The sequence below is a fragment of the Sphaeramia orbicularis genome, chromosome 7 (genome assembly GCF_902148855.1).
Source record: "Sphaeramia orbicularis chromosome 7, fSphaOr1.1, whole genome shotgun sequence".
In the NCBI taxonomy this organism is placed as follows: Eukaryota; Metazoa; Chordata; class Actinopteri; order Kurtiformes; family Apogonidae; genus Sphaeramia; species Sphaeramia orbicularis.
This window is the reverse complement of record NC_043963.1, coordinates 40181806-40200277: the sequence shown is the minus strand read 5'-3', so window position 1 is coordinate 40200277 and position 18472 is coordinate 40181806. Positions and strand designations below refer to the sequence as shown.

The 18472-nt window shown below is 37.3% G+C and overlaps 1 protein-coding gene across 1 annotated transcript in view; it reads right to left on the bottom strand.

The window, feature by feature from the left end:
* LOC115423244 (phosphatidylinositol 4,5-bisphosphate 3-kinase catalytic subunit gamma isoform) overlaps nucleotides 1-18472 on the bottom strand; it is a 30331-nt gene that overhangs the window by 5412 nt on the left and 6447 nt on the right. The window contains exons 3-9 of the mRNA XM_030140021.1: nucleotides 17057-17687; nucleotides 8766-8831; nucleotides 8316-8541; nucleotides 7861-7955; nucleotides 3280-3423; nucleotides 3107-3197; nucleotides 858-988 (exon numbers count right to left, since the gene is read on the bottom strand). Of these exons, the coding sequence (XP_029995881.1) occupies nucleotides 858-988; nucleotides 3107-3197; nucleotides 3280-3423; nucleotides 7861-7955; nucleotides 8316-8541; nucleotides 8766-8831; nucleotides 17057-17687 (1384 nt within the window). The remainder of the gene's footprint in view (nucleotides 1-857; nucleotides 989-3106; nucleotides 3198-3279; nucleotides 3424-7860; nucleotides 7956-8315; nucleotides 8542-8765; nucleotides 8832-17056; nucleotides 17688-18472) is intronic.

The window sequence follows — 18472 nt, the reverse complement described above, 5'->3', positions numbered from 1 at the left end:
GGGCCACATGTTTGACACCTGTGTTCTATGGGAAGCCAATGGTGGACACATGAGACATGGAGTTGTGATTTCTTTCAACCGGCCTCCACCGTGTTGTTAGAGAAATATATTAGACTATTCTCTGTAAACACCAGGTGTCTGGACCGCGAGGCATGGATGGGTCGTGATGACATATCCTATGAGAAAGCACCCAGGATATGTCTATTTCTTGTCTATCTACATGTTTTCTGTCTCGTGGTGCCAGTTCAGGGCCAGAGCAGCCTGTTGCCCTTGGGGAGATCAGGCCATAGTGTAGGTGGGAGTAGAGTACAAACACGCTCTCTGAACCCATGCATCACCGTGTTTTGAATACCTGAGCCAATGGTGAACTGGATCAACATCATTATGTTTGGACACTTGGACCAATGATTGTAATATCCATATTCTTTCATAAGAACTTAGACTTCCTGGTGTTAGTCAGTCAGCTGCTGCATCTTGTTGTATGTACTTGGCTCCTTGCCGCAAGTAAAGTCTTCTGATTCCAGAATCCACTGACTCTGTTTTGATTCTTAGATGGTATCTCAGAATCACATGTCCACATGAATGTCCCTAAATCCTAGATGCCACAGTCATGTTCTAACTGACATTAATCTGTACCACATTGATCAACAGAATCATCTGTGTGTCATTTAATATATTGTGCAACACCTAACGCCATTAAAAGTTCAAGTGTCACATGGTGTGTTTATATTTTTGCTCAGTTTATGTTATAAATAATTTATTATTCTCATAGTATTGCAACTTCTCCTCTTTTCTTTAATTGCATATATAGGGACAGATTATATTTTTTTCTAAACTGTTAGAAAATGTATATTTACAATTTCCTGGAGGGGGCCCTTTGATCTGAGCCACTCAAACAGAGCATCGTTTCTGAAGGCTGCAGTTGTTCCTCCATGGCTCCTTTGAACCGCAGCAATTGTTGCTGCATTCCTCACAATTTCAATCACACCTGTGGAGCAAAGATATAATTAATTACATCCACTCTTTTCAAGGTCCATGGCTCATGGTTACAACTGAGGAGGTGTAAGACCAATATGTAGCTGCTAGTTTCCATGTTTAACATGTGGCTGAAATACCATCCAGATTAAATCACTTTAAACACGGCTCAAGTGTAACCCTATCCCTGAACCTAACCGTAAGCCTTTAAAGGGTCACTGGTGACCTGGTGACCTGTGCACTGGTTTACTACCGACCGCTCAACGGTTATTTTTAAAAAGGATTGTCACTCAATTTTATGACCCATCTTTTTAGCCAGTGTCATAACCAGGAGATTATAGTTATGTTTTGTCCTGTGACTTTTATTTTGTTCATGGTTTGTCCCTCTGTTTTCCTGTTGGTCTGATCGTCTCCCCATGCCCTGATTGTTTCCACCTGTTCCCCATTATCTAGTGTGTATATACAGTATATTGTCCTGGTCTCCCTTTATCCTGTGCCAGTTCATCTTCTTCTGTGCCAGAAGAACCAGTGTCGCGTCACCTTGTCTTGTCAGATTTTGTAAATCTCTTGTTCCATGTGCTTGCTTGAATGTTTTTTTATTACTTTTACTAAGTGGACTGCAGTTTCTCCTCCGTAAGTGATTTTGTGTTATCTTGTAATTTCACATATTTTGACCTTTTGCCTTGATTGAGTGTTTTTGCAGTTTTCTTTCTTTTTTTTTTACCTTTGTGCCTCAACTGAGAGATTCCTATTTGTTGTCCTTGAAAATAAAGACTGTTAATTTTTAAGATATTGTATGGCAGTCGTGCGTTTGGGTTTCATTCCTCATTCAGCCGTGACAGCCAGCTAAATTACAGCTCACTACCCACAGCGTTTACCACTCTATATGGAACGAACAGTAAAAAGAACATATGGCAACATATGGCATATGGCAATTTTACTCTGAACTCAAAAGAATAATGACATTGCCTGCTGCTCAACTCAGACAGAGGCAGAACATTTGACAAATCACCTGCATGTCACTAGATGTAAACATCCAGGAGGACTTTTGATTTCAACTAAAATTATTTATTTGTGAGTTCAGCTCACAGAGACATTGTTCAGCAGTGGCTTGGCTGAATCAGTGAGGGGAGGGAGCCTCAATTCACGTAGGTAGGTTATATGAAGAGAACATTTTAAGAAAAATGTCATTAGCAAGTTGATTAAAAAAAAAATCAGGTCGAAATGGGGAACTGGATCATGTTTTAGATGCTCATTTGAAGGAAGGCTGTGGTTGAATCATCTTTTGGATGATAATCAAAGTCTGGCGCTTTTTATCAGGAAGTAGCCAATACTGTGATTATAAGAAAAATCTGAATTTGGGGTGTCACTACATGTGTACAGCTGCAAATTGGAAGGGGGGTCCCATTTTGATGCCTCCTCTTTTACCAAAGTGAAATAAAGATACGTTGTGGTTGTTTTAGGTTTTTTTAATAAGAAACTCCTGAGATACACAGTATGTCTTCTTGACCATAGGCCAGGGAGGTGAAGCTGATACTTACTTCATTCAAAAAGTGCATAATAACTAAAATTATTAAAATTAAATTCCATTTTATTCCATTCTATATAGATCAGATATTCCAATGAAATATGGTAAATGTTGGCATGAAGTTGGCTAAAACAGTGTACCACAGAACTGGGTGATAATTTATAGTTTATATGCGTCATTAAAAATAGTAGAATGTATCCAGGTAGAATTTGAGCAAAAACAAAGGGTGTGAATATCTCTTAGCATTTAGAATATTTAAATGGTTTCAAACCATCTAAATGATTCTAACAGCTACCAGTTTCAGAAATAATTCACAATTTCAGTTCAATTTTTCCAAAATGAGTGGTAAAATATTATTTAAATAAAGGCTATTGACTGAAGGCTTAAACTACATAAAATAATGTAAATGTTGTAATAAGTTGGACTGAGGTTAAATCCATCACTTCTCATAGACAAATGAAATGTATTTAATGGAAGTGAATACATGCAAAGCCTTGGATGTGGTGAAATGTAAAATAAAATATATTGAATAGCCTTGAGTTACAAGACTAATATATAAATAACTTATGGATCCCGGTTTTCAACTGTTTGAGTTGTTAATACCTATGTTATGTCCTGTGGAGATGCAGCCGTAAGGGACGAGGTTGAGGTCCATGGATTTCTCCTGCCAGATCGAGTCCATCACCACCAACGTCTGGGAAAACACAGAGTGATGTCATCCGCAATCATTCACCAATACAAATAAAACAAAAATCTATGCAGTGTCCCTCTCTGACCTGGATGACCAGCATGTCCTGTCTGAGGTCGTCCCCCTGTTTGAAGATGATTCCTACAGGTGTGGCAGAAGTAGGTGAAGGCATGGGAGCAAACTCCAGCCACAGAGGTTTCTTCTTTGAGGCCATCACTTTGCATTTGTCCAGCTGGATGAGATAGATGCAAAGAAAGCAGATTTATCTGTTTGTGTGACTAAAATTTAACCACAGACTGCATGAAAGATGGGCATCGTGAGAACATTTTAACCCTTTAGCCCCTGACATGTCTCTGGTGAGTGTTCTGAATTTATGATTTATTTTAAATCTTCATTCACAAATCCCCCCCCCCCCCCCCCCCCCCCGACATCATCTGTGTAATGGGGAGCAAAACAGAGAGCATTGAGTGAGACTGACTCCCTACAGAAATAGACAGTTTGGTCTTTTTGTTTTTACACCATTTTCCTTTTTTTTTTGTTTTTACTGTTGTTTGTTGTGTGTCATAATTTTCCTTTTTTTTTGTTTTGTTTTTAATGTGTTTTTACTGAGTTTTGACCATGTGATTGCTTTTTGAAGTTCAACGAGGTGCCAAAAATCTGGACTGATTTAAAAAAAAAAGATCTCTTATTGATGAACATTCTGAATGCCGTATTTAGTAAAAACCCTGTAAAATTTCAATTCCTCTGTGTCTTTTTCTGTAATTCCATCCTGTTTTGACCCTAAAACACACAGTAAAACAAAACCACTGAAGAAAACAAACACATACTCACAGCAGCTTTTATGACACTGAAACACACTGTTAAAAAAAAAAATCTGTAATTTAACAGAATTTTCACAGTTTATTTTACAGATTTTTCCTGTATTTTTAAGATACAGGAAAATATCAATGAAATGACAAAAATAGACTGTGATTTTACATGTCAAATATAAAATAACATGAAAAAACCGTAACTGTGAATAACCATAAAATTTAAATTTTTTAAAAGAAATTTTTTCTTTCTTCACAGAAAAATACACTTAAAATACATTTGCAAATGTATTGTAATTTCACAAATATTTATTTTCTATTTATGAGATTAAACTGTTAATTTAAATTTTAATACTGTAAAAAAAAAATAAATAAAATGAGATAAAATTACTGACAATTAACCGTAAAAATAGTATTTGTTCTGTAAGTTTAACAAGACTTAGTTGTTAATTGACAAATATCTTGTGTAATGATGGGAGGTTTCACAACAAAAATGTTGAATAAATTCATTTTTGTAAATGTATAACATGTATAAGCACTGATAAACTGTCAAAATACAGTTTTTGTATATATATTTATTTATAGGTAATTTGATTGTTTTAATACATGAAAATATTCTTTATTAAACATTAAAAAGTAAAAAAAAAAAAAAAAAAGTAAAAAAAAAAAAAAAAAAGAAGCAAAATCTCATGCAAAGTTAGGGCCAAAAAACTGTATTTTAATAAATTACCGTATTTTTATGAGATGGTTATTTTCTGTTATTTTCCAGTATTTTTTTTGGCACCCCTGCTGCTGGAATAATACTGTTTTTTTTTTTATGGGTTTTTTATTTACAGTGCAACACAAATTCACAGCAGCACATTTACCTGGAATAATGTCTGAAGGGTTGAACTGTTAAATGTGAAGCCAAAATGTGTGGATGTCCCCCTGGTGGCTGTCTCCAAAACTGATCAGAAATCTCACTTCGGTTGAACTTTAAGCACACGTCCATTAAATTTTTCCCAAATTTGGTTTTGGACTTTTTAGGAGGATTTCATTAGGTAGACTTGTGTTGAAAATGCCATCTTTCTGATCTGTTTTCTTTTAATTTAATGTTTTTAAGGACCATTAAAAACCTATAACTAATTTTGTATAGGCTTCCAAAAGATTTTTTTCTTCTGCATTTTATATTTTCCAGTGAAAACCATTTGCTTTTTTTTTTATATTTAATTCACTGATCATGTGTGTGTTCATAAAATGTCAGAGTAAATTCAAAGTTTATTTCAAAGCAGAGGATTGGTCAAGGGTGAGCAGCTTTATCCAAGTCAGTGACAATGGACTTGGACTGTAATGGATTGAGGTCTGGGCTTTGAACAATGACCTTGTCACCTTAAACCGTTCCTGTGTAGCTGTAGCTGTACACTTCAGGTCATTGTCTTGCATGAAAAAATTGTTTTCCCATAGTTCTCTTGAGCATGAGTCACACTTCTGGGTGACCTCAAGCTGAGATTTCTTCAGAAATGTCTTCCTCTTTGCATTCTGCCATGAAGCTTTGACTGGTGAACAACTTATCATAGTTGTAGTTTGTAGAATCTCTCCCTTTTCAGCTGTTAAACCAGTGTTGGGGTCGGGACCCCACATGGGGTCGCCTAGAATTCAAATGGGGTCACCTGAAATTTCAACTAATTGATAACAATATAAAAAAAAACTACTTACTAATAAAAAAAATCTATGGTGAGTTGAGAGAGACAATCAAAATCCATAAAAGACAGGACAAACTGTGAAGCTGAAACTGAAGCACTGTGGTACTGTTTATCTGTCAAATGTTCATTGTGGTCGGTTTCAGATGCTGCAGCTCTTTCATAATTCATGGTTTGTTATTGTCTGTTCAGTATTAACTGTCAGCCTTGTAAATCCAAGCTGGACTGACTGTACATATCCTGACCAAGGAAAATCAAATTCTCATTTTTGTAGTAATCTACACCTGGCTTTTCTGCCTCTGTCCATAATAATATACATTATATAGAATAAATGTAATCTAAAATTAAACTTTATTTGCAACATAGTATAGCCAACTATTACATGATCAAAAACAAATTAATTTTAGCAAAAAAAAAAAAAAGACTGGGGCCACCAGAAATTTGTGATGTTAAAATGGGGTCACAAGCCAAAAAAGGTTGGAAAGCACTGTGTTAAACCTATCAACTACCTCAGAGGAGTCATGGGGTCCAGGTGTCCTCCCTCTCCAGTCTCCCTCTTCATTGTCACTCATTCTGTGAAGTCACATCTGCTCTAGTCACATCTGGACATATCCTATACTGATTCCATTTCTCACTGATTTATTTAACTGAACTCCACAGGACATTCAGTGACTTGGACATTACTGGACTTACTCTGGACGTGGAATACTGATTAACCAGTAGTTAAGAAGAGTTATATTACATTATATATTCTTTATTAATTGGTATTATTCCACAGTTTTGTTTTTTTTTATTTTTGAGAAAAAATTTACCCCATTAACCCCATTTATAAAAACAAAAAAAAGAAGGACCAATGGCCCTGTATCACACTGACATGTTCTATCGAGAATCAATAACAAGTTGAATTTGCGAGGTTGTCAGGTTCTTCTGCTATGTTAGAGAAATGTGTATCAATACAAAGATATACAAGATACTGATAACAATTTTAAAGAACGGAATCATTATGTGTGGAAATAGCAATACTGTTGTTTGCTGTCTAATAATGCTAACACCATTGGCTAAATCTGTAAGAATTAGACAGGCAGGTATTTTATTCCCAGATAGTGTGTTACCCACTGTGGTTTCCTTATATAACATCCACCGTTTGTTGTTCAGTATTAGCTGTGGCTAACAGCAGGATGGTAACAGCTCTCACAGTGCATCCAAAATCCCACACTATGTACTACATATACAAAATTCATGCTACAGAAAAACAGTAGAAATAATGGTAGAATATATCTCTCTGGACATACGGCTCATAGTGTGAATACATGTAATTTCTGAAAGCCTGTGGTCTTGATGCAGGAAATCAATCTCCCAACAGAAGTGGGTGGTACTTTCACTGGAGGAGAACCCAGCAAATTTAATGGAAGTTCATATATGACTTCCTATCAGTGCTCAGTAGTAACTATATTGATATCTCTGACCATTTCAATCTCATATGCCATCAAAATATGGCCCATTATAAGTAAAGGCAAATTTTAAATATTTCAAAAATTCATAAAAAAAATACAAAACTCAAAATCTTTCAAAACTGGGAAACAAATTTATGGATATTGTTCCAAGGAAGCTACATGTAAAATATGAAATGAATCACAATGACCAGTAGTTTTGTAGAACACAATGTTCAAAGAAATTGCTAACGAAGGCAATAACAAAGATGATGATAAAGACGATGAAGATGATGCTGGACAAAGCACCTTCACCGTAGCTCATGGCCTATGGGCTGGTGAGCTAACAATAGAGGGGGAAATATCTATAAGGGACTAAATACTTTGGCTTTGAAAAGAAATAAAACTTTTTTTCATTTTTTATTTAACCTTATTTAACCAGATAAAGTCTTACTGAGATCAATATGTCTTTTACAAGGGCGACCTGGCCAAGAGATCAGCAGCACACACCATGATGAACAACAGGTTTATTTGTATGCTGAAACAGGTGAGGTAGAACTAACTGATGAAAACACTCGCTGTCATGTGAGGATGTCTGCAAAAAAATCTATACCACAATAGATAGACAAGGATCAAAGAGTGCATCTCAAGACCGCAGATGTCCACATCTTGAACATGTCCGCACATCATGTAGAATGAAAAAAATCAAGTTTATGATTCAATACATTGTTGTAACATTAATGAGACTTACCAGGATCCTTCCTGCTTTGACCCGAGGATCAAAAGGCAACACAAACTCATCTGGTAGACTACTTTCTCTCAGGAGCTCTTGTAGCTTAAGAGGAGCTAAAATAGTAGCAACAACACACAACATAAAACACACAGAGACACATTTAAGAGAATGAATTCACCGATGGAGCGACAGAACATGTTGTATTGTGATATTTCCAGTTCACTCAAACTTTTGGCATCAAATATTGAGCACTCATTAACTACATGTTTTATGTATATTTTCTTCTCCTCAACTTGTGATGTAAATATTCCCTCAACAGACTGTATGTTTCAAAACACAGTTATTATTTAAAATTGTCCACAATTATAAGCTGTTAATGTGAAATAAATTTAGAATTGAACAGTTATTTGGTCAGTTTGGCTTCAGTTTGACTTGTTTTCTATTTAAAAATGACAATCTTAGTTGTATCTCACCAGTAGGGGGGAGGTCAGTCTTGTCGGGGTACTGAGTCTTAATCTCTATTGCAGCTTTCTGCATGGCCTCCACAGCCTGGACCTGCAGGGTGAAGCTGTCAATTAAAGCCTGTCCACAGCCCAACAGGTAGGCCTCCAAAATCACAGCCATGCGCTGGCGAAAATAAGGACATCCTGCCACTTCACTGCGAACGTACCAGAAGAAAAAGTGGCCAATTCTCTTGCTCTGCAGTTAAACACAAAGTCACAAAGTCAGTGAAGTTACAGACATAATATTTTTGACTTGCTATTAAACCAATAAATGTCTTATTTTCTGTTACAACAAGGATGTAAACACACAGACAATACATGGCTGCCTGCTTGCAGCCCCGTCAATATTAAATATGAATATTAAAATCAAGTCAGTGTGGAAAAAGTTCTAATTTGATGGTTCAGAATTAAATGACCTACCCGCAAAGCTCGTTGGATGAGGTACCGAGCAAGGAAACTGTCGTGGTAAGGTTCAACTTTGAGCGTCTATAGAACAGGAAGTAAAAATAGAATCACCATAACAAAAGCATTTGCACTCAAAGTCAAAATCATCCTAAATTATGATGAATATTCACAAGTAGAAGGACACAGGATGAGAGGGACTTTTTAAGAATGGTTCAGGTTGTAGAAACACCATCCCAATGTGAAACTGTGCAAAACAAACACTAGAAATTATGTTAACCCTTTCACACATACTGGTCACTCCAGTGGACAGTTATTCTCCAGCTGTTCTCTTGTATATTCATGTTTTTTTTTGTTTTAGTTCCATATCAGCCGACACAGTGGACGCTTGTGCACCATCCCATAATACACTGACATTCATACTATTACTGTAACTTCGTGTTCTTGATAAACCTGATCTGCGGTGACATGATTGAGTGTAAATCAATTGCTAGTTGTTATTAGACTGAAATTAACAGTTTTCCTAAACAAAAAGTTTTTTTTTTTAATATTATGTCCATGAAGTGAGTAAGAACTAGTATTAGAATATGATAAAAGGTGAGATAACATCAGGTTAGCTGCATTAAAAATGCTCGTTGCATAGTTTTCACACAGTTTCACTTTCTGATATTACGTTTAAATACATGTTTCTTTGCTTCAAAAATTAAACACATGGTGTCCAAATGAGTGGACATTTTTGTAACTCCATGAAAAATAGGTTAATTTAAAAAAAAAAAAAAAATAATAATAATAATAATAATAATTATTATTATTATTATTATTATTATTATTATTATTATTATTATTATTATTATAATTCAATCTCATTGTTTTTTCCTCATGAATAAGGAGGAATAAAAACAATCAAGAAAAAAATCTTGATAAGGTTCTCATAATTCAGGCATGAAAGGGTTAAATAAAACAAAACAAAAAAAAAGCCATTCTAATTCCCTGTAATTCAAAGTGACATCTTCCAAAAGCCTTTTTCACCAAGAAACAGTTCAATCTGTAAATAGAGTCTATGTACCAGCTCCTGTGATTGTGGTTTAAAAGTAGCTGTTACTTTATTTTTACAAATATATTTTATGTCTTTATACATACGATGCATTATATTTGAAATACACAAAGATCATATATGCTATTTATAGCACAATTCAAACAGGATAAAAACTTTTTTATTATTTTAGTTACATTCTATGAAGCATAATCAGAAGAGGCACAACCTACTTACATAATATACCGTGGGACTCTATCTGACAGTATTAAATACAAGGTCAAAACTTGATCATTTGCATTTTGCTCTATTTGCTCAACACTTGCTGGTATCTGATGAAATTATTTTTTGGTGGGGCACAGTTTGCAAGACAGTGTCTGGAGGCACTCTAACCACATCCCACTAAACATTAGACGTCTGATGGACGTGCAGACTATGTCTATATCGCGTATGTCGGTCCAAGACCAATTCTGGACATCTGCACAACGTGCAAATTAGGTCTGCTATTTGGACGTCTAATCATGACCCCACTTGGACGTCAGTATGCCGTTCAACATTTGAATGTCGGCTAGGTAACTTTTTTGGACGTCAAGTGGACGTCTAAGCAGGAGTGAGTGAGTGAGTGAGGTTTTTTTTTTATTATCACAGTGTCATACACCAAAGGTGCCCAGCCCTCATGGGCTTACAAGACATGAGTACAAGAGCCTTACAACAACACCAAAAAATATCTATCTATCTATCTATCTATCTATCTATCTATCTATCTATCTATCTATCTATCTATCTATCTATCTACTTATTTTATTATTATTATTATTATTATTATTATTATTATTATTATTATTATTATTTATAACATGATTATTTGTGATTAAACACTGTTTTTGAATAAAAGTAAGACTTTGTTTACATTTTCCTGTTTTTCCTTTCTAAAATGGCGATGTGTAATTCTGTTTAATACAACAAATTGAGGTGTATTGGGGGAAAAAAAAAAAAAAACAACCAGTCAACGCCATTGTTTGGCTGAGGCATTGCGTCATCACAACGTACACTCCGATTGGCCCAGGTGTTTCTCTACTGTGGAAAAAAATAGCTGCTCGGCTCAGTACACCGTAGGTTGTACGACTTCTACAACAACCCCCATCCGTCCTAAATCATCGTCCACAAAATTGCAGGTAAGTTCAGTCAGCCCATAGACTGCCTAGTTAATTGTATGTTCATTTACGCAGTTATAATGTTTGCATTTTTAGCTTTGTTGTATTAATCTACTTTAAACCTGTTGTCGCTACAATTAGCACTGCATCTCATCCTATCATCTAACGTTAGCTTTTGAACACGACCACAGTGCCTAAACCTTTACGGAAGCTTTAACGTGATCACTGCAAACAACATTGTTCGGGCGGGCCCAAACGGGACCGTGGCGGGCCGCTATTATCCTAGTTAATTTCTAATGGAAATCACTCGTGCTGTTCATGCTGCATTTACCTGTGTGGACATGTTTGTGACAGTAGAATGAGCTATTTGAAGTCCATCTACTGCCGTATCTCTTTTCTCATTAGAATAAAATGTGGATAAGCCCACTCTTGCATGGAAAAAAACGTCAAATACCATGAAACCGATATGATTCTGAAAAATCGTGATATGGAAATGTGATCATACCACCCAGACCTAGTTAGGAGCACACCATTGCATGTTTGTGAGTCTATGTACAAATGGAACCAAATGGACTCACAAGGGTCCATTTGGTTCATTTGTACATTGTCATAGTTATGGGTCCATGGTTTTAACACTCTGCTTCAATTAAAAAATATCATACATAGCTGCTATTAAAAACACACAAAAAATGTTTTGGGATAATTTTTGAACATTTCACAAATGTTTAGTGTGGTTTGCTGAATATTTTCAGGTGGGGGTTCACAGCCACATGCATAACAATTTAGTGCATCCATAAAACTGCTCTGGCCTCATGGGGTTCAGTTGTACACTAGCTTTATTAAGGTTTATTGAAAAAAAAAAAACTATCTATCTATCTATCTATCTATCTATCTATCTATAGTTATTATTATTATTATTATTATTATTATTATCAAATATTTTAAAAAAAATTGAAGTTTGAGAACCACTGGTCTACTCAATGCTTAGGCGAAATAAAAATGTATAACTTAAAGTAACATGCATATGCTGTCCTTTCCAGATCATGTATGCGAGGGCAGTTTGGAAGGAGGGTGAAATTGAAGAGGAGGGTGTAGTTCCAGAGAATTGGATCAACAGGACCAAAAGAATTGTTAGATGGCCGCGAATGAGCACCACCAAAACAGAAAGGGCTATAAAGGAAAAAATTAACCCCCAGGATGATGACATTTCTACGGAAGCGTATTGCATTCACAAAAAAAAAATTATTTTGGCTCTGTTTTTCTGAATTAATGAGATAATTATCTCATAATTACGAGAAAAAATAAGTTAAAAAAAAAAATCGGCGCTGTTTTTCTGAGTTTGAGATACTGTTTCCTGAAAAAAAAAAAAAAAGCTCTGTTTTTCTGAGTTTATGAGATACTGTTTCCTGAAAAAAAAAAAAAAGCTCTGTTTTTATGAGTTTACGAGATACTGTTTTCCGAAAAAAAAAAAAAAAAAAAGCTCTGTTTTTATGAGTTTACGAGATACTGTTTTCCGGAAAAAAAAAAAAGCTCTGTTTTTATGAGTTTACGAGATACTGTTTTCCGAAAAAGAAAAAAAAAGCTCTGTTTTTATGAGTTTACGAGATACTGTTTTCCGAAAAAAAAAAAAAAAAGCTCTGTTTTTATGAGTTTACGAGATACTGTTTTCCGGAAAAAAAAAAAAAAAAAAGCTCTGTTTTTATGAGTTTACGAGATACTGTTTTCCGGAAAAAAAAAAAAAGCTCTGTTTTTATGAGTTTACAAGATACTGTTTTCTGAAAAAAAAAAAAATGTGGCTGTGTTTCTCTGTCAGTGGGACAGTGGTCCCTGGTCCAGGCAGGAGCTCCTTCTATCTGTGCTGCTGAAAGCCTCGCGGGGGAGCGTGAAGTTGTTTCCGTTCTCGTAACCGGTTCCGATTACGGATCATGGAACTAGTTTCGTTTACAGAAATCAGAACCAAGCCCCGCTTCGTGCACGGATCAAGCCCTTCAAGCACACCGGCGCTCGGAGCCTGTAGCCCGGCTTCCTGACAGGGCACGACCGCGGTGATGGGAGTTGGCATTAATGAAGTCAAATAAAATGACATTCACCAGCATTAAAGAAAATATACACAGCAGAAGAGTGCAAATGTGGATTCATTTATTTGTCGGACCTGATGGAAAGCATTAGTCAGAACTAGATCCATGGAGGAGCGGCTTGGTGTACCGGTTCGTCCCCCCTCCAATAACTTTCCATCAGGTCCAGGTGGACAGCTATCCGCTCCCCGGTGTGTAAGCAGGACTGGAGCGGGTGGACGGAGCAGCTCAACTCGACAGAACCCCGGCGCTCGGAGCCTGTAGCCCAGCTTCCTGACAGGACAGGACGCGGTGATGGGAGTTGGCATTAATGACTACCACTACTACTAGGACTCCTGCCATGGGGCGGGTGTCCTGTCCCAGTGCATTGGGCCGACCAGGTGAACCAGTGTTTTCCATGGCTGGTGGTCCTGTGCCAGCTGCTCTGCGTCCTCCATGGTAACTCCATGTTGTTGGAGGTCGCCTGCAATGACGTCGAGCCATCGGGTGCGGGACTTGCCTTGTGGTCGTTTCCAGCCTGCGGCCTTTGGGTCAAACTGAAGGATGGCTCTTGTTGGATGGTCAGGAGGGAGGCGGAGGACATGACCGAACCAGCGGGGGCGACGTTGCGCGGCCAGGAGCCAGAAAAACAGCGCCGATTTTTTTTTTTTAACTTATTTTTTCTCGTAATTATGAGATAATTATCTCATTAATTCAGAAAAACAGAGCCGAAATTATTTTTTTTTTGTGAATGCAATACGCTTCCGTACATTTCCTCTAGGAAAGATAAAAATGACATCAGGCAAGTAGTGTTTTGATGAATAGAAAATTACTTATATATCCAAGTCAAAATATACTTGAAGGTTGAAATGTTTTTTTAAAGTTTAATTGTCTTACTTCTAGCTGTCCGTAGAGAATGTGAGAACTACAACATGACCAGTCAGGCAGAGGAGGAGGAGGTGGTGATGAGGTCGAGGAACCGCACTAAAGAAGCATTTCCAGATTTTTTCTTAAGAAATGGTATGTTTTCTCATTCTCAAGTAATTAACACATTTGCAATATAAAATCTGTTTACAGAAATTGGGCCTCTAATTTCACACATCAATGTTTCTAACCATTTTTTGCAGTATTAACAGATTCAGATGAGGAGGGGCAGAGTGTGAGGGGTAATGGTTTTCTACAATGAATTTGAAATTCCAGTTGCAAAAGTAATCAAATTCTTAAATTTGATAAAGATGTTGCGGATGGATATGCTTATTTTTTCCTTTACTGACCTCTAGGTGTCAAGCTGCCCAACTACCCTGCTCCACCGAAGAAGTTACAGCCCATTCAGGGCACAGCTATCTTAGACAATGCTTGTGAGTACTGATGACATCTTATGAAGCATGGTAATGTGTTGTACAAACATGATAGTTACAGGCTGATTTGGATGTGTTTCAGCCTCTGGAGATGAAGGCATGCCTGTACAAGCCCAGCCTGCGGACAGTTCTCAGGACAGTGAAATGTCCGCTCCTCGTTAGTATTTACTTCTCCCTTTGCAATATTCACTATACACATATTCTTTACACACAAGACAGTAGTTACAGGCTCAGTCATATGTTTCAGATTTGTCTGGTCTGGTGGAGCGTTCCAGTGAATCTGGGGGAAGGGAAACATCAACACCCAGTAAGTATTTATCAGAAGTAATGCTCACCTTTTTGTTTACATTTCGATAATTTTCCATCTCTGAACATTCTTTGTCTTTTTTACGCTCTGACCTGTTGACACCCAGTAAGTATTCACTCAGCACTTTGCTATTTTATCAGGCCTTGTGAAATGTAAGAACATTCTTTGTGTTTTTCAGGCTCTCGACATACAGGGAGAGGTCGTGCCATGGATGGCTATCGCTCTAGGTAAAGCAACAAGATAAGGCATGACATGATATGTTATGTCAGTTATAAAATTGCCAAGTGATTAAAATTTAAATGGAACTACATTCAGCGGTGGATCCAGCATCAGGTACCAACGCAACAATGTCTCCCAATACAGGTTCAGGTCCAAGTCCCAGCACAGTGATGCCTCAAGACACATCGCCAGGTCCAGGCGTGATGGGTCTCAGCGCAGTGATGACTCGAGACATTACCACAGATCCTGCAGCCACAGTACTGATTTTTTTGATTTTTTTTTTTTGTCAGCCCTTTACTTTTTCTGTGTTCTTAAGACTGACATGTTTTCAATAAAGATGGGAAAAAAACAGTCGGGATTGGATTGTGATTTATTGTAAACCTGACTGTAATCCCATGTGTCCAGAAGGTGGGGGACCTGTTTCCTGTACCAGTTAATTTCCCTCTAGCTTTATTTGGCTCAGCAGCAGGTTTGAAGTGGAAATGTATAACGCCTTTGAATGCATTTCCAGTTACCATCTTCTGCTGAGAAAAATAAAGTTATAGGAAAATGAACTGGAACAGTATGCCACCTTCTGAAATGGGACTACATGTACAGAAACTAGACGAAGTATAAATACAATGTCTAAAATGAGTTTAAATTTGACGTAGAAAAGACGTCCACAAAGACCACATTTGGACTACAATTAGCTCCTATACGGAGGCACTGTGGACCTCATTAATGGACGTTCACTGGACGCTGGAAAAAAGATGTCATCTGGAGTAACAGTCTGCACCTTCAGGGGACCAAAATTAGACGTGCAGAAATGACTTTGAAAAGATGTTGTTTGAACGTGTCTTTGCTCAGTGGGATATTACTACTAGGATACGCCAATGTGCACGCACCACTATTTCAAAATATTAACCCATAAGGACCCAGTGTTTTTTGTCAGTTCCCAAATGATTTATTTTTTCTATATTTAAGCTTCCTGAAGTGATTTATTACCATTTATTGTAATATTATCTTCTGTATTTTGTGGGTTTGTTTTGGTGAAAATTAGGTATTTTCCTACATTTAATTTACTGATCATGTAGATGTTTATAAAAGTTTGGTGAAATGTTGAGGGTTATTGTAGCAAAAACAAAGAAAACTGAGGAAAAAGTGACTTTTTCAGCAAATCTATCATTAACTGAACATAAACCAAGTCTCTCCATTTACTGCCATTTATCAAACTCCAGGGGTTTTACCGGTGAATCAAAGTTGTAGAAGATGACAGTGTTTCCACGTTCTCTATGGAGCCTCTGAACGTCCAAATGGGTCATCTGATGACGATGAAAAGATGACAAACTGCATTTTACACCAATTATTTACATGTATTGATAGGATTAATGGATCAACAGGAATCAAACATTTTAGATCAGTCGATGGTTTTGGTCGATGGTGACTATTTGGGTCTTCATGGGTTAATTTACATTTTTAAAAGTAGAAGTAAGCCTATGGGTTAAATGTCTGTGTTGTTAATACACCTACGAGGATTCAAATCCCAGTCGCCTACATTGAGGTCAGTTCTGTTACCTAATGAGCTATTCAGCCACAGGTGTACATGGTAGCAGTATAACCTACTGAGCTACCTGCTAGTATATGTTAATATATGGTGGACGTACATCATTTTGCCTTGGGTATTTTAAAAGTAGCTCACAGGCTGAAAAAGTGTGTTCACCCCGGTTTAGATGATGTTATGACGTTGCATTTCTGAGAAACATCTTGATTCTTTTTGGGATGTGATGTTTACTCCTGTGGGTGGTGCTCTCCTATCCCTTATATTGGGGGGGGTCTACAGCATACGCACCATTTATAACAAGTCTTTTATAGTAATGGGAGAACCTCCTGCTCCTACCGACTACTCACTAAGCAAACAACTGAAAACATTTTTAAACTACACTTGAATGCTGATTATACGCAGTACTCACAGGCTGTATCATGTATAGCCCATTTATTTAAATAATAATGGTTTTGTAAAATTATTTTATGTGATTCCTATCATCTTCTTCTTCGAGTGAGACAGGTGGTGCAGCGCCCTCTATTGACGAGCCGCCAGTGCTGACAAAGCCAAGTACTTAAAAATATCACAAGTATGGTTTAGGCATACATTTTAACCTTTCACCTTCTGGTTTGACGCCATTCTACACAGTTATAAACACATACCTGCACCAGCTGCAGCAAATACTTCAGTACGTCATCGTTGGACAAAGTTTCTAATCTCTCAATGGCTAGTCTCCTCACTCTTTCATCAGCAAAGTCCATGCTCAATAGCTCCAGGGCTACTGTTAAGTCCAGATCAGCAGCATCCAAATTTCCCAGAAGCCAGTGGACATCCTCAACCACTCTACGGTTCATCCAATCAACACTGCGCAAGAACTGGGGAAGGTTGGATGCATAGCGGACACTCTCCTCCCTGAATCTTCTGAGGTTGCCGGTGTGCGCTGAAGATGTGGATCTGAGGTTTACACCCTCAGTCAGTGGAGGAGAATTCACATTCGGAGAGGAGCAATCTGTGTTGGGGAAAGTTGAACTCGGTGAGGGTGTGGCTGAAGCTGTAGGGTTTGTTGGAGAAAGACTGGAAGTAGGACTGCTGGAACCCTCAGAGAGACTGAACATGTTTGGGAGAACAACAGGGAAGCTGTAGCGGTCGAGGAGAAAGGTGATAGCCATGGACTTTTCTATGTCTGGGTTAGTAGCAGAAGACAATTTGTCTGCCTGGTAAGTGATGGCCTCTTCCTCCTGCTCAGGGTAGGGCCACATGTGGAGGGTGTGGGGGCCCTGACTGAGGACAGACCTGCAGTAACAAGTGCAAAGTGGTATTTTTGGGATAACATTCACACATTGTTTAAGAGCACCTCTTGAAACAGCAAGGTCAGATTTTACTCTAATATGTGTTCATTACTTCAGAAGATGGATGGATGGACTTCACTGATTCAAAACTGGGAAATTATAGTGTAGCAACCGCATGACAGTAAAAAATTCAAGCGCAAACAGGAGTAAAAAAAATACGACAAATACACTATACATAAGATCTGGGTAAAAAAGAATAGGATAAATTGACTGTAATGTGCAAAAATAAACTGTAAGATGCAAAGTAAACTGTAATGTTCAGTATAATGAAGGTGCAAAATTACATTTAACCTCCTCAGACCCAGCTATGGGTTTTCTGTCCACATTTGTGGACAAGAGTTTCACAACTTTATACAAAAAAAAAGAAAACTGTCCACCACAAAGGACATTCCATGAAAAATTTAGAAACTGCATCTGAAAAAACTTTTGCATCATGATGTTTCCAATATAGGTACTTATTTAATAAAAAAAAAAAAAAAAAAAAAGTTTGTACTTTGCTGACATTTCCTGGGTCTTAGGAGGTTAAGTGCACATTATTTCCATGGGGTCTGCCAATGCTGATATTTAGTCAACATTTGTGTAGTCAACATTTGCTTCTAAGCTCCATTTCTAGCTAGTTTGGCTATACAGTACAGTTTTTATATGTACAGTTTTGCTTCTGTAGACGAGCAGAAGCACAGAAGAATTTAGGAGCCAGTACAGGATTTTTGGTAGAAAAATGTCCTAAGT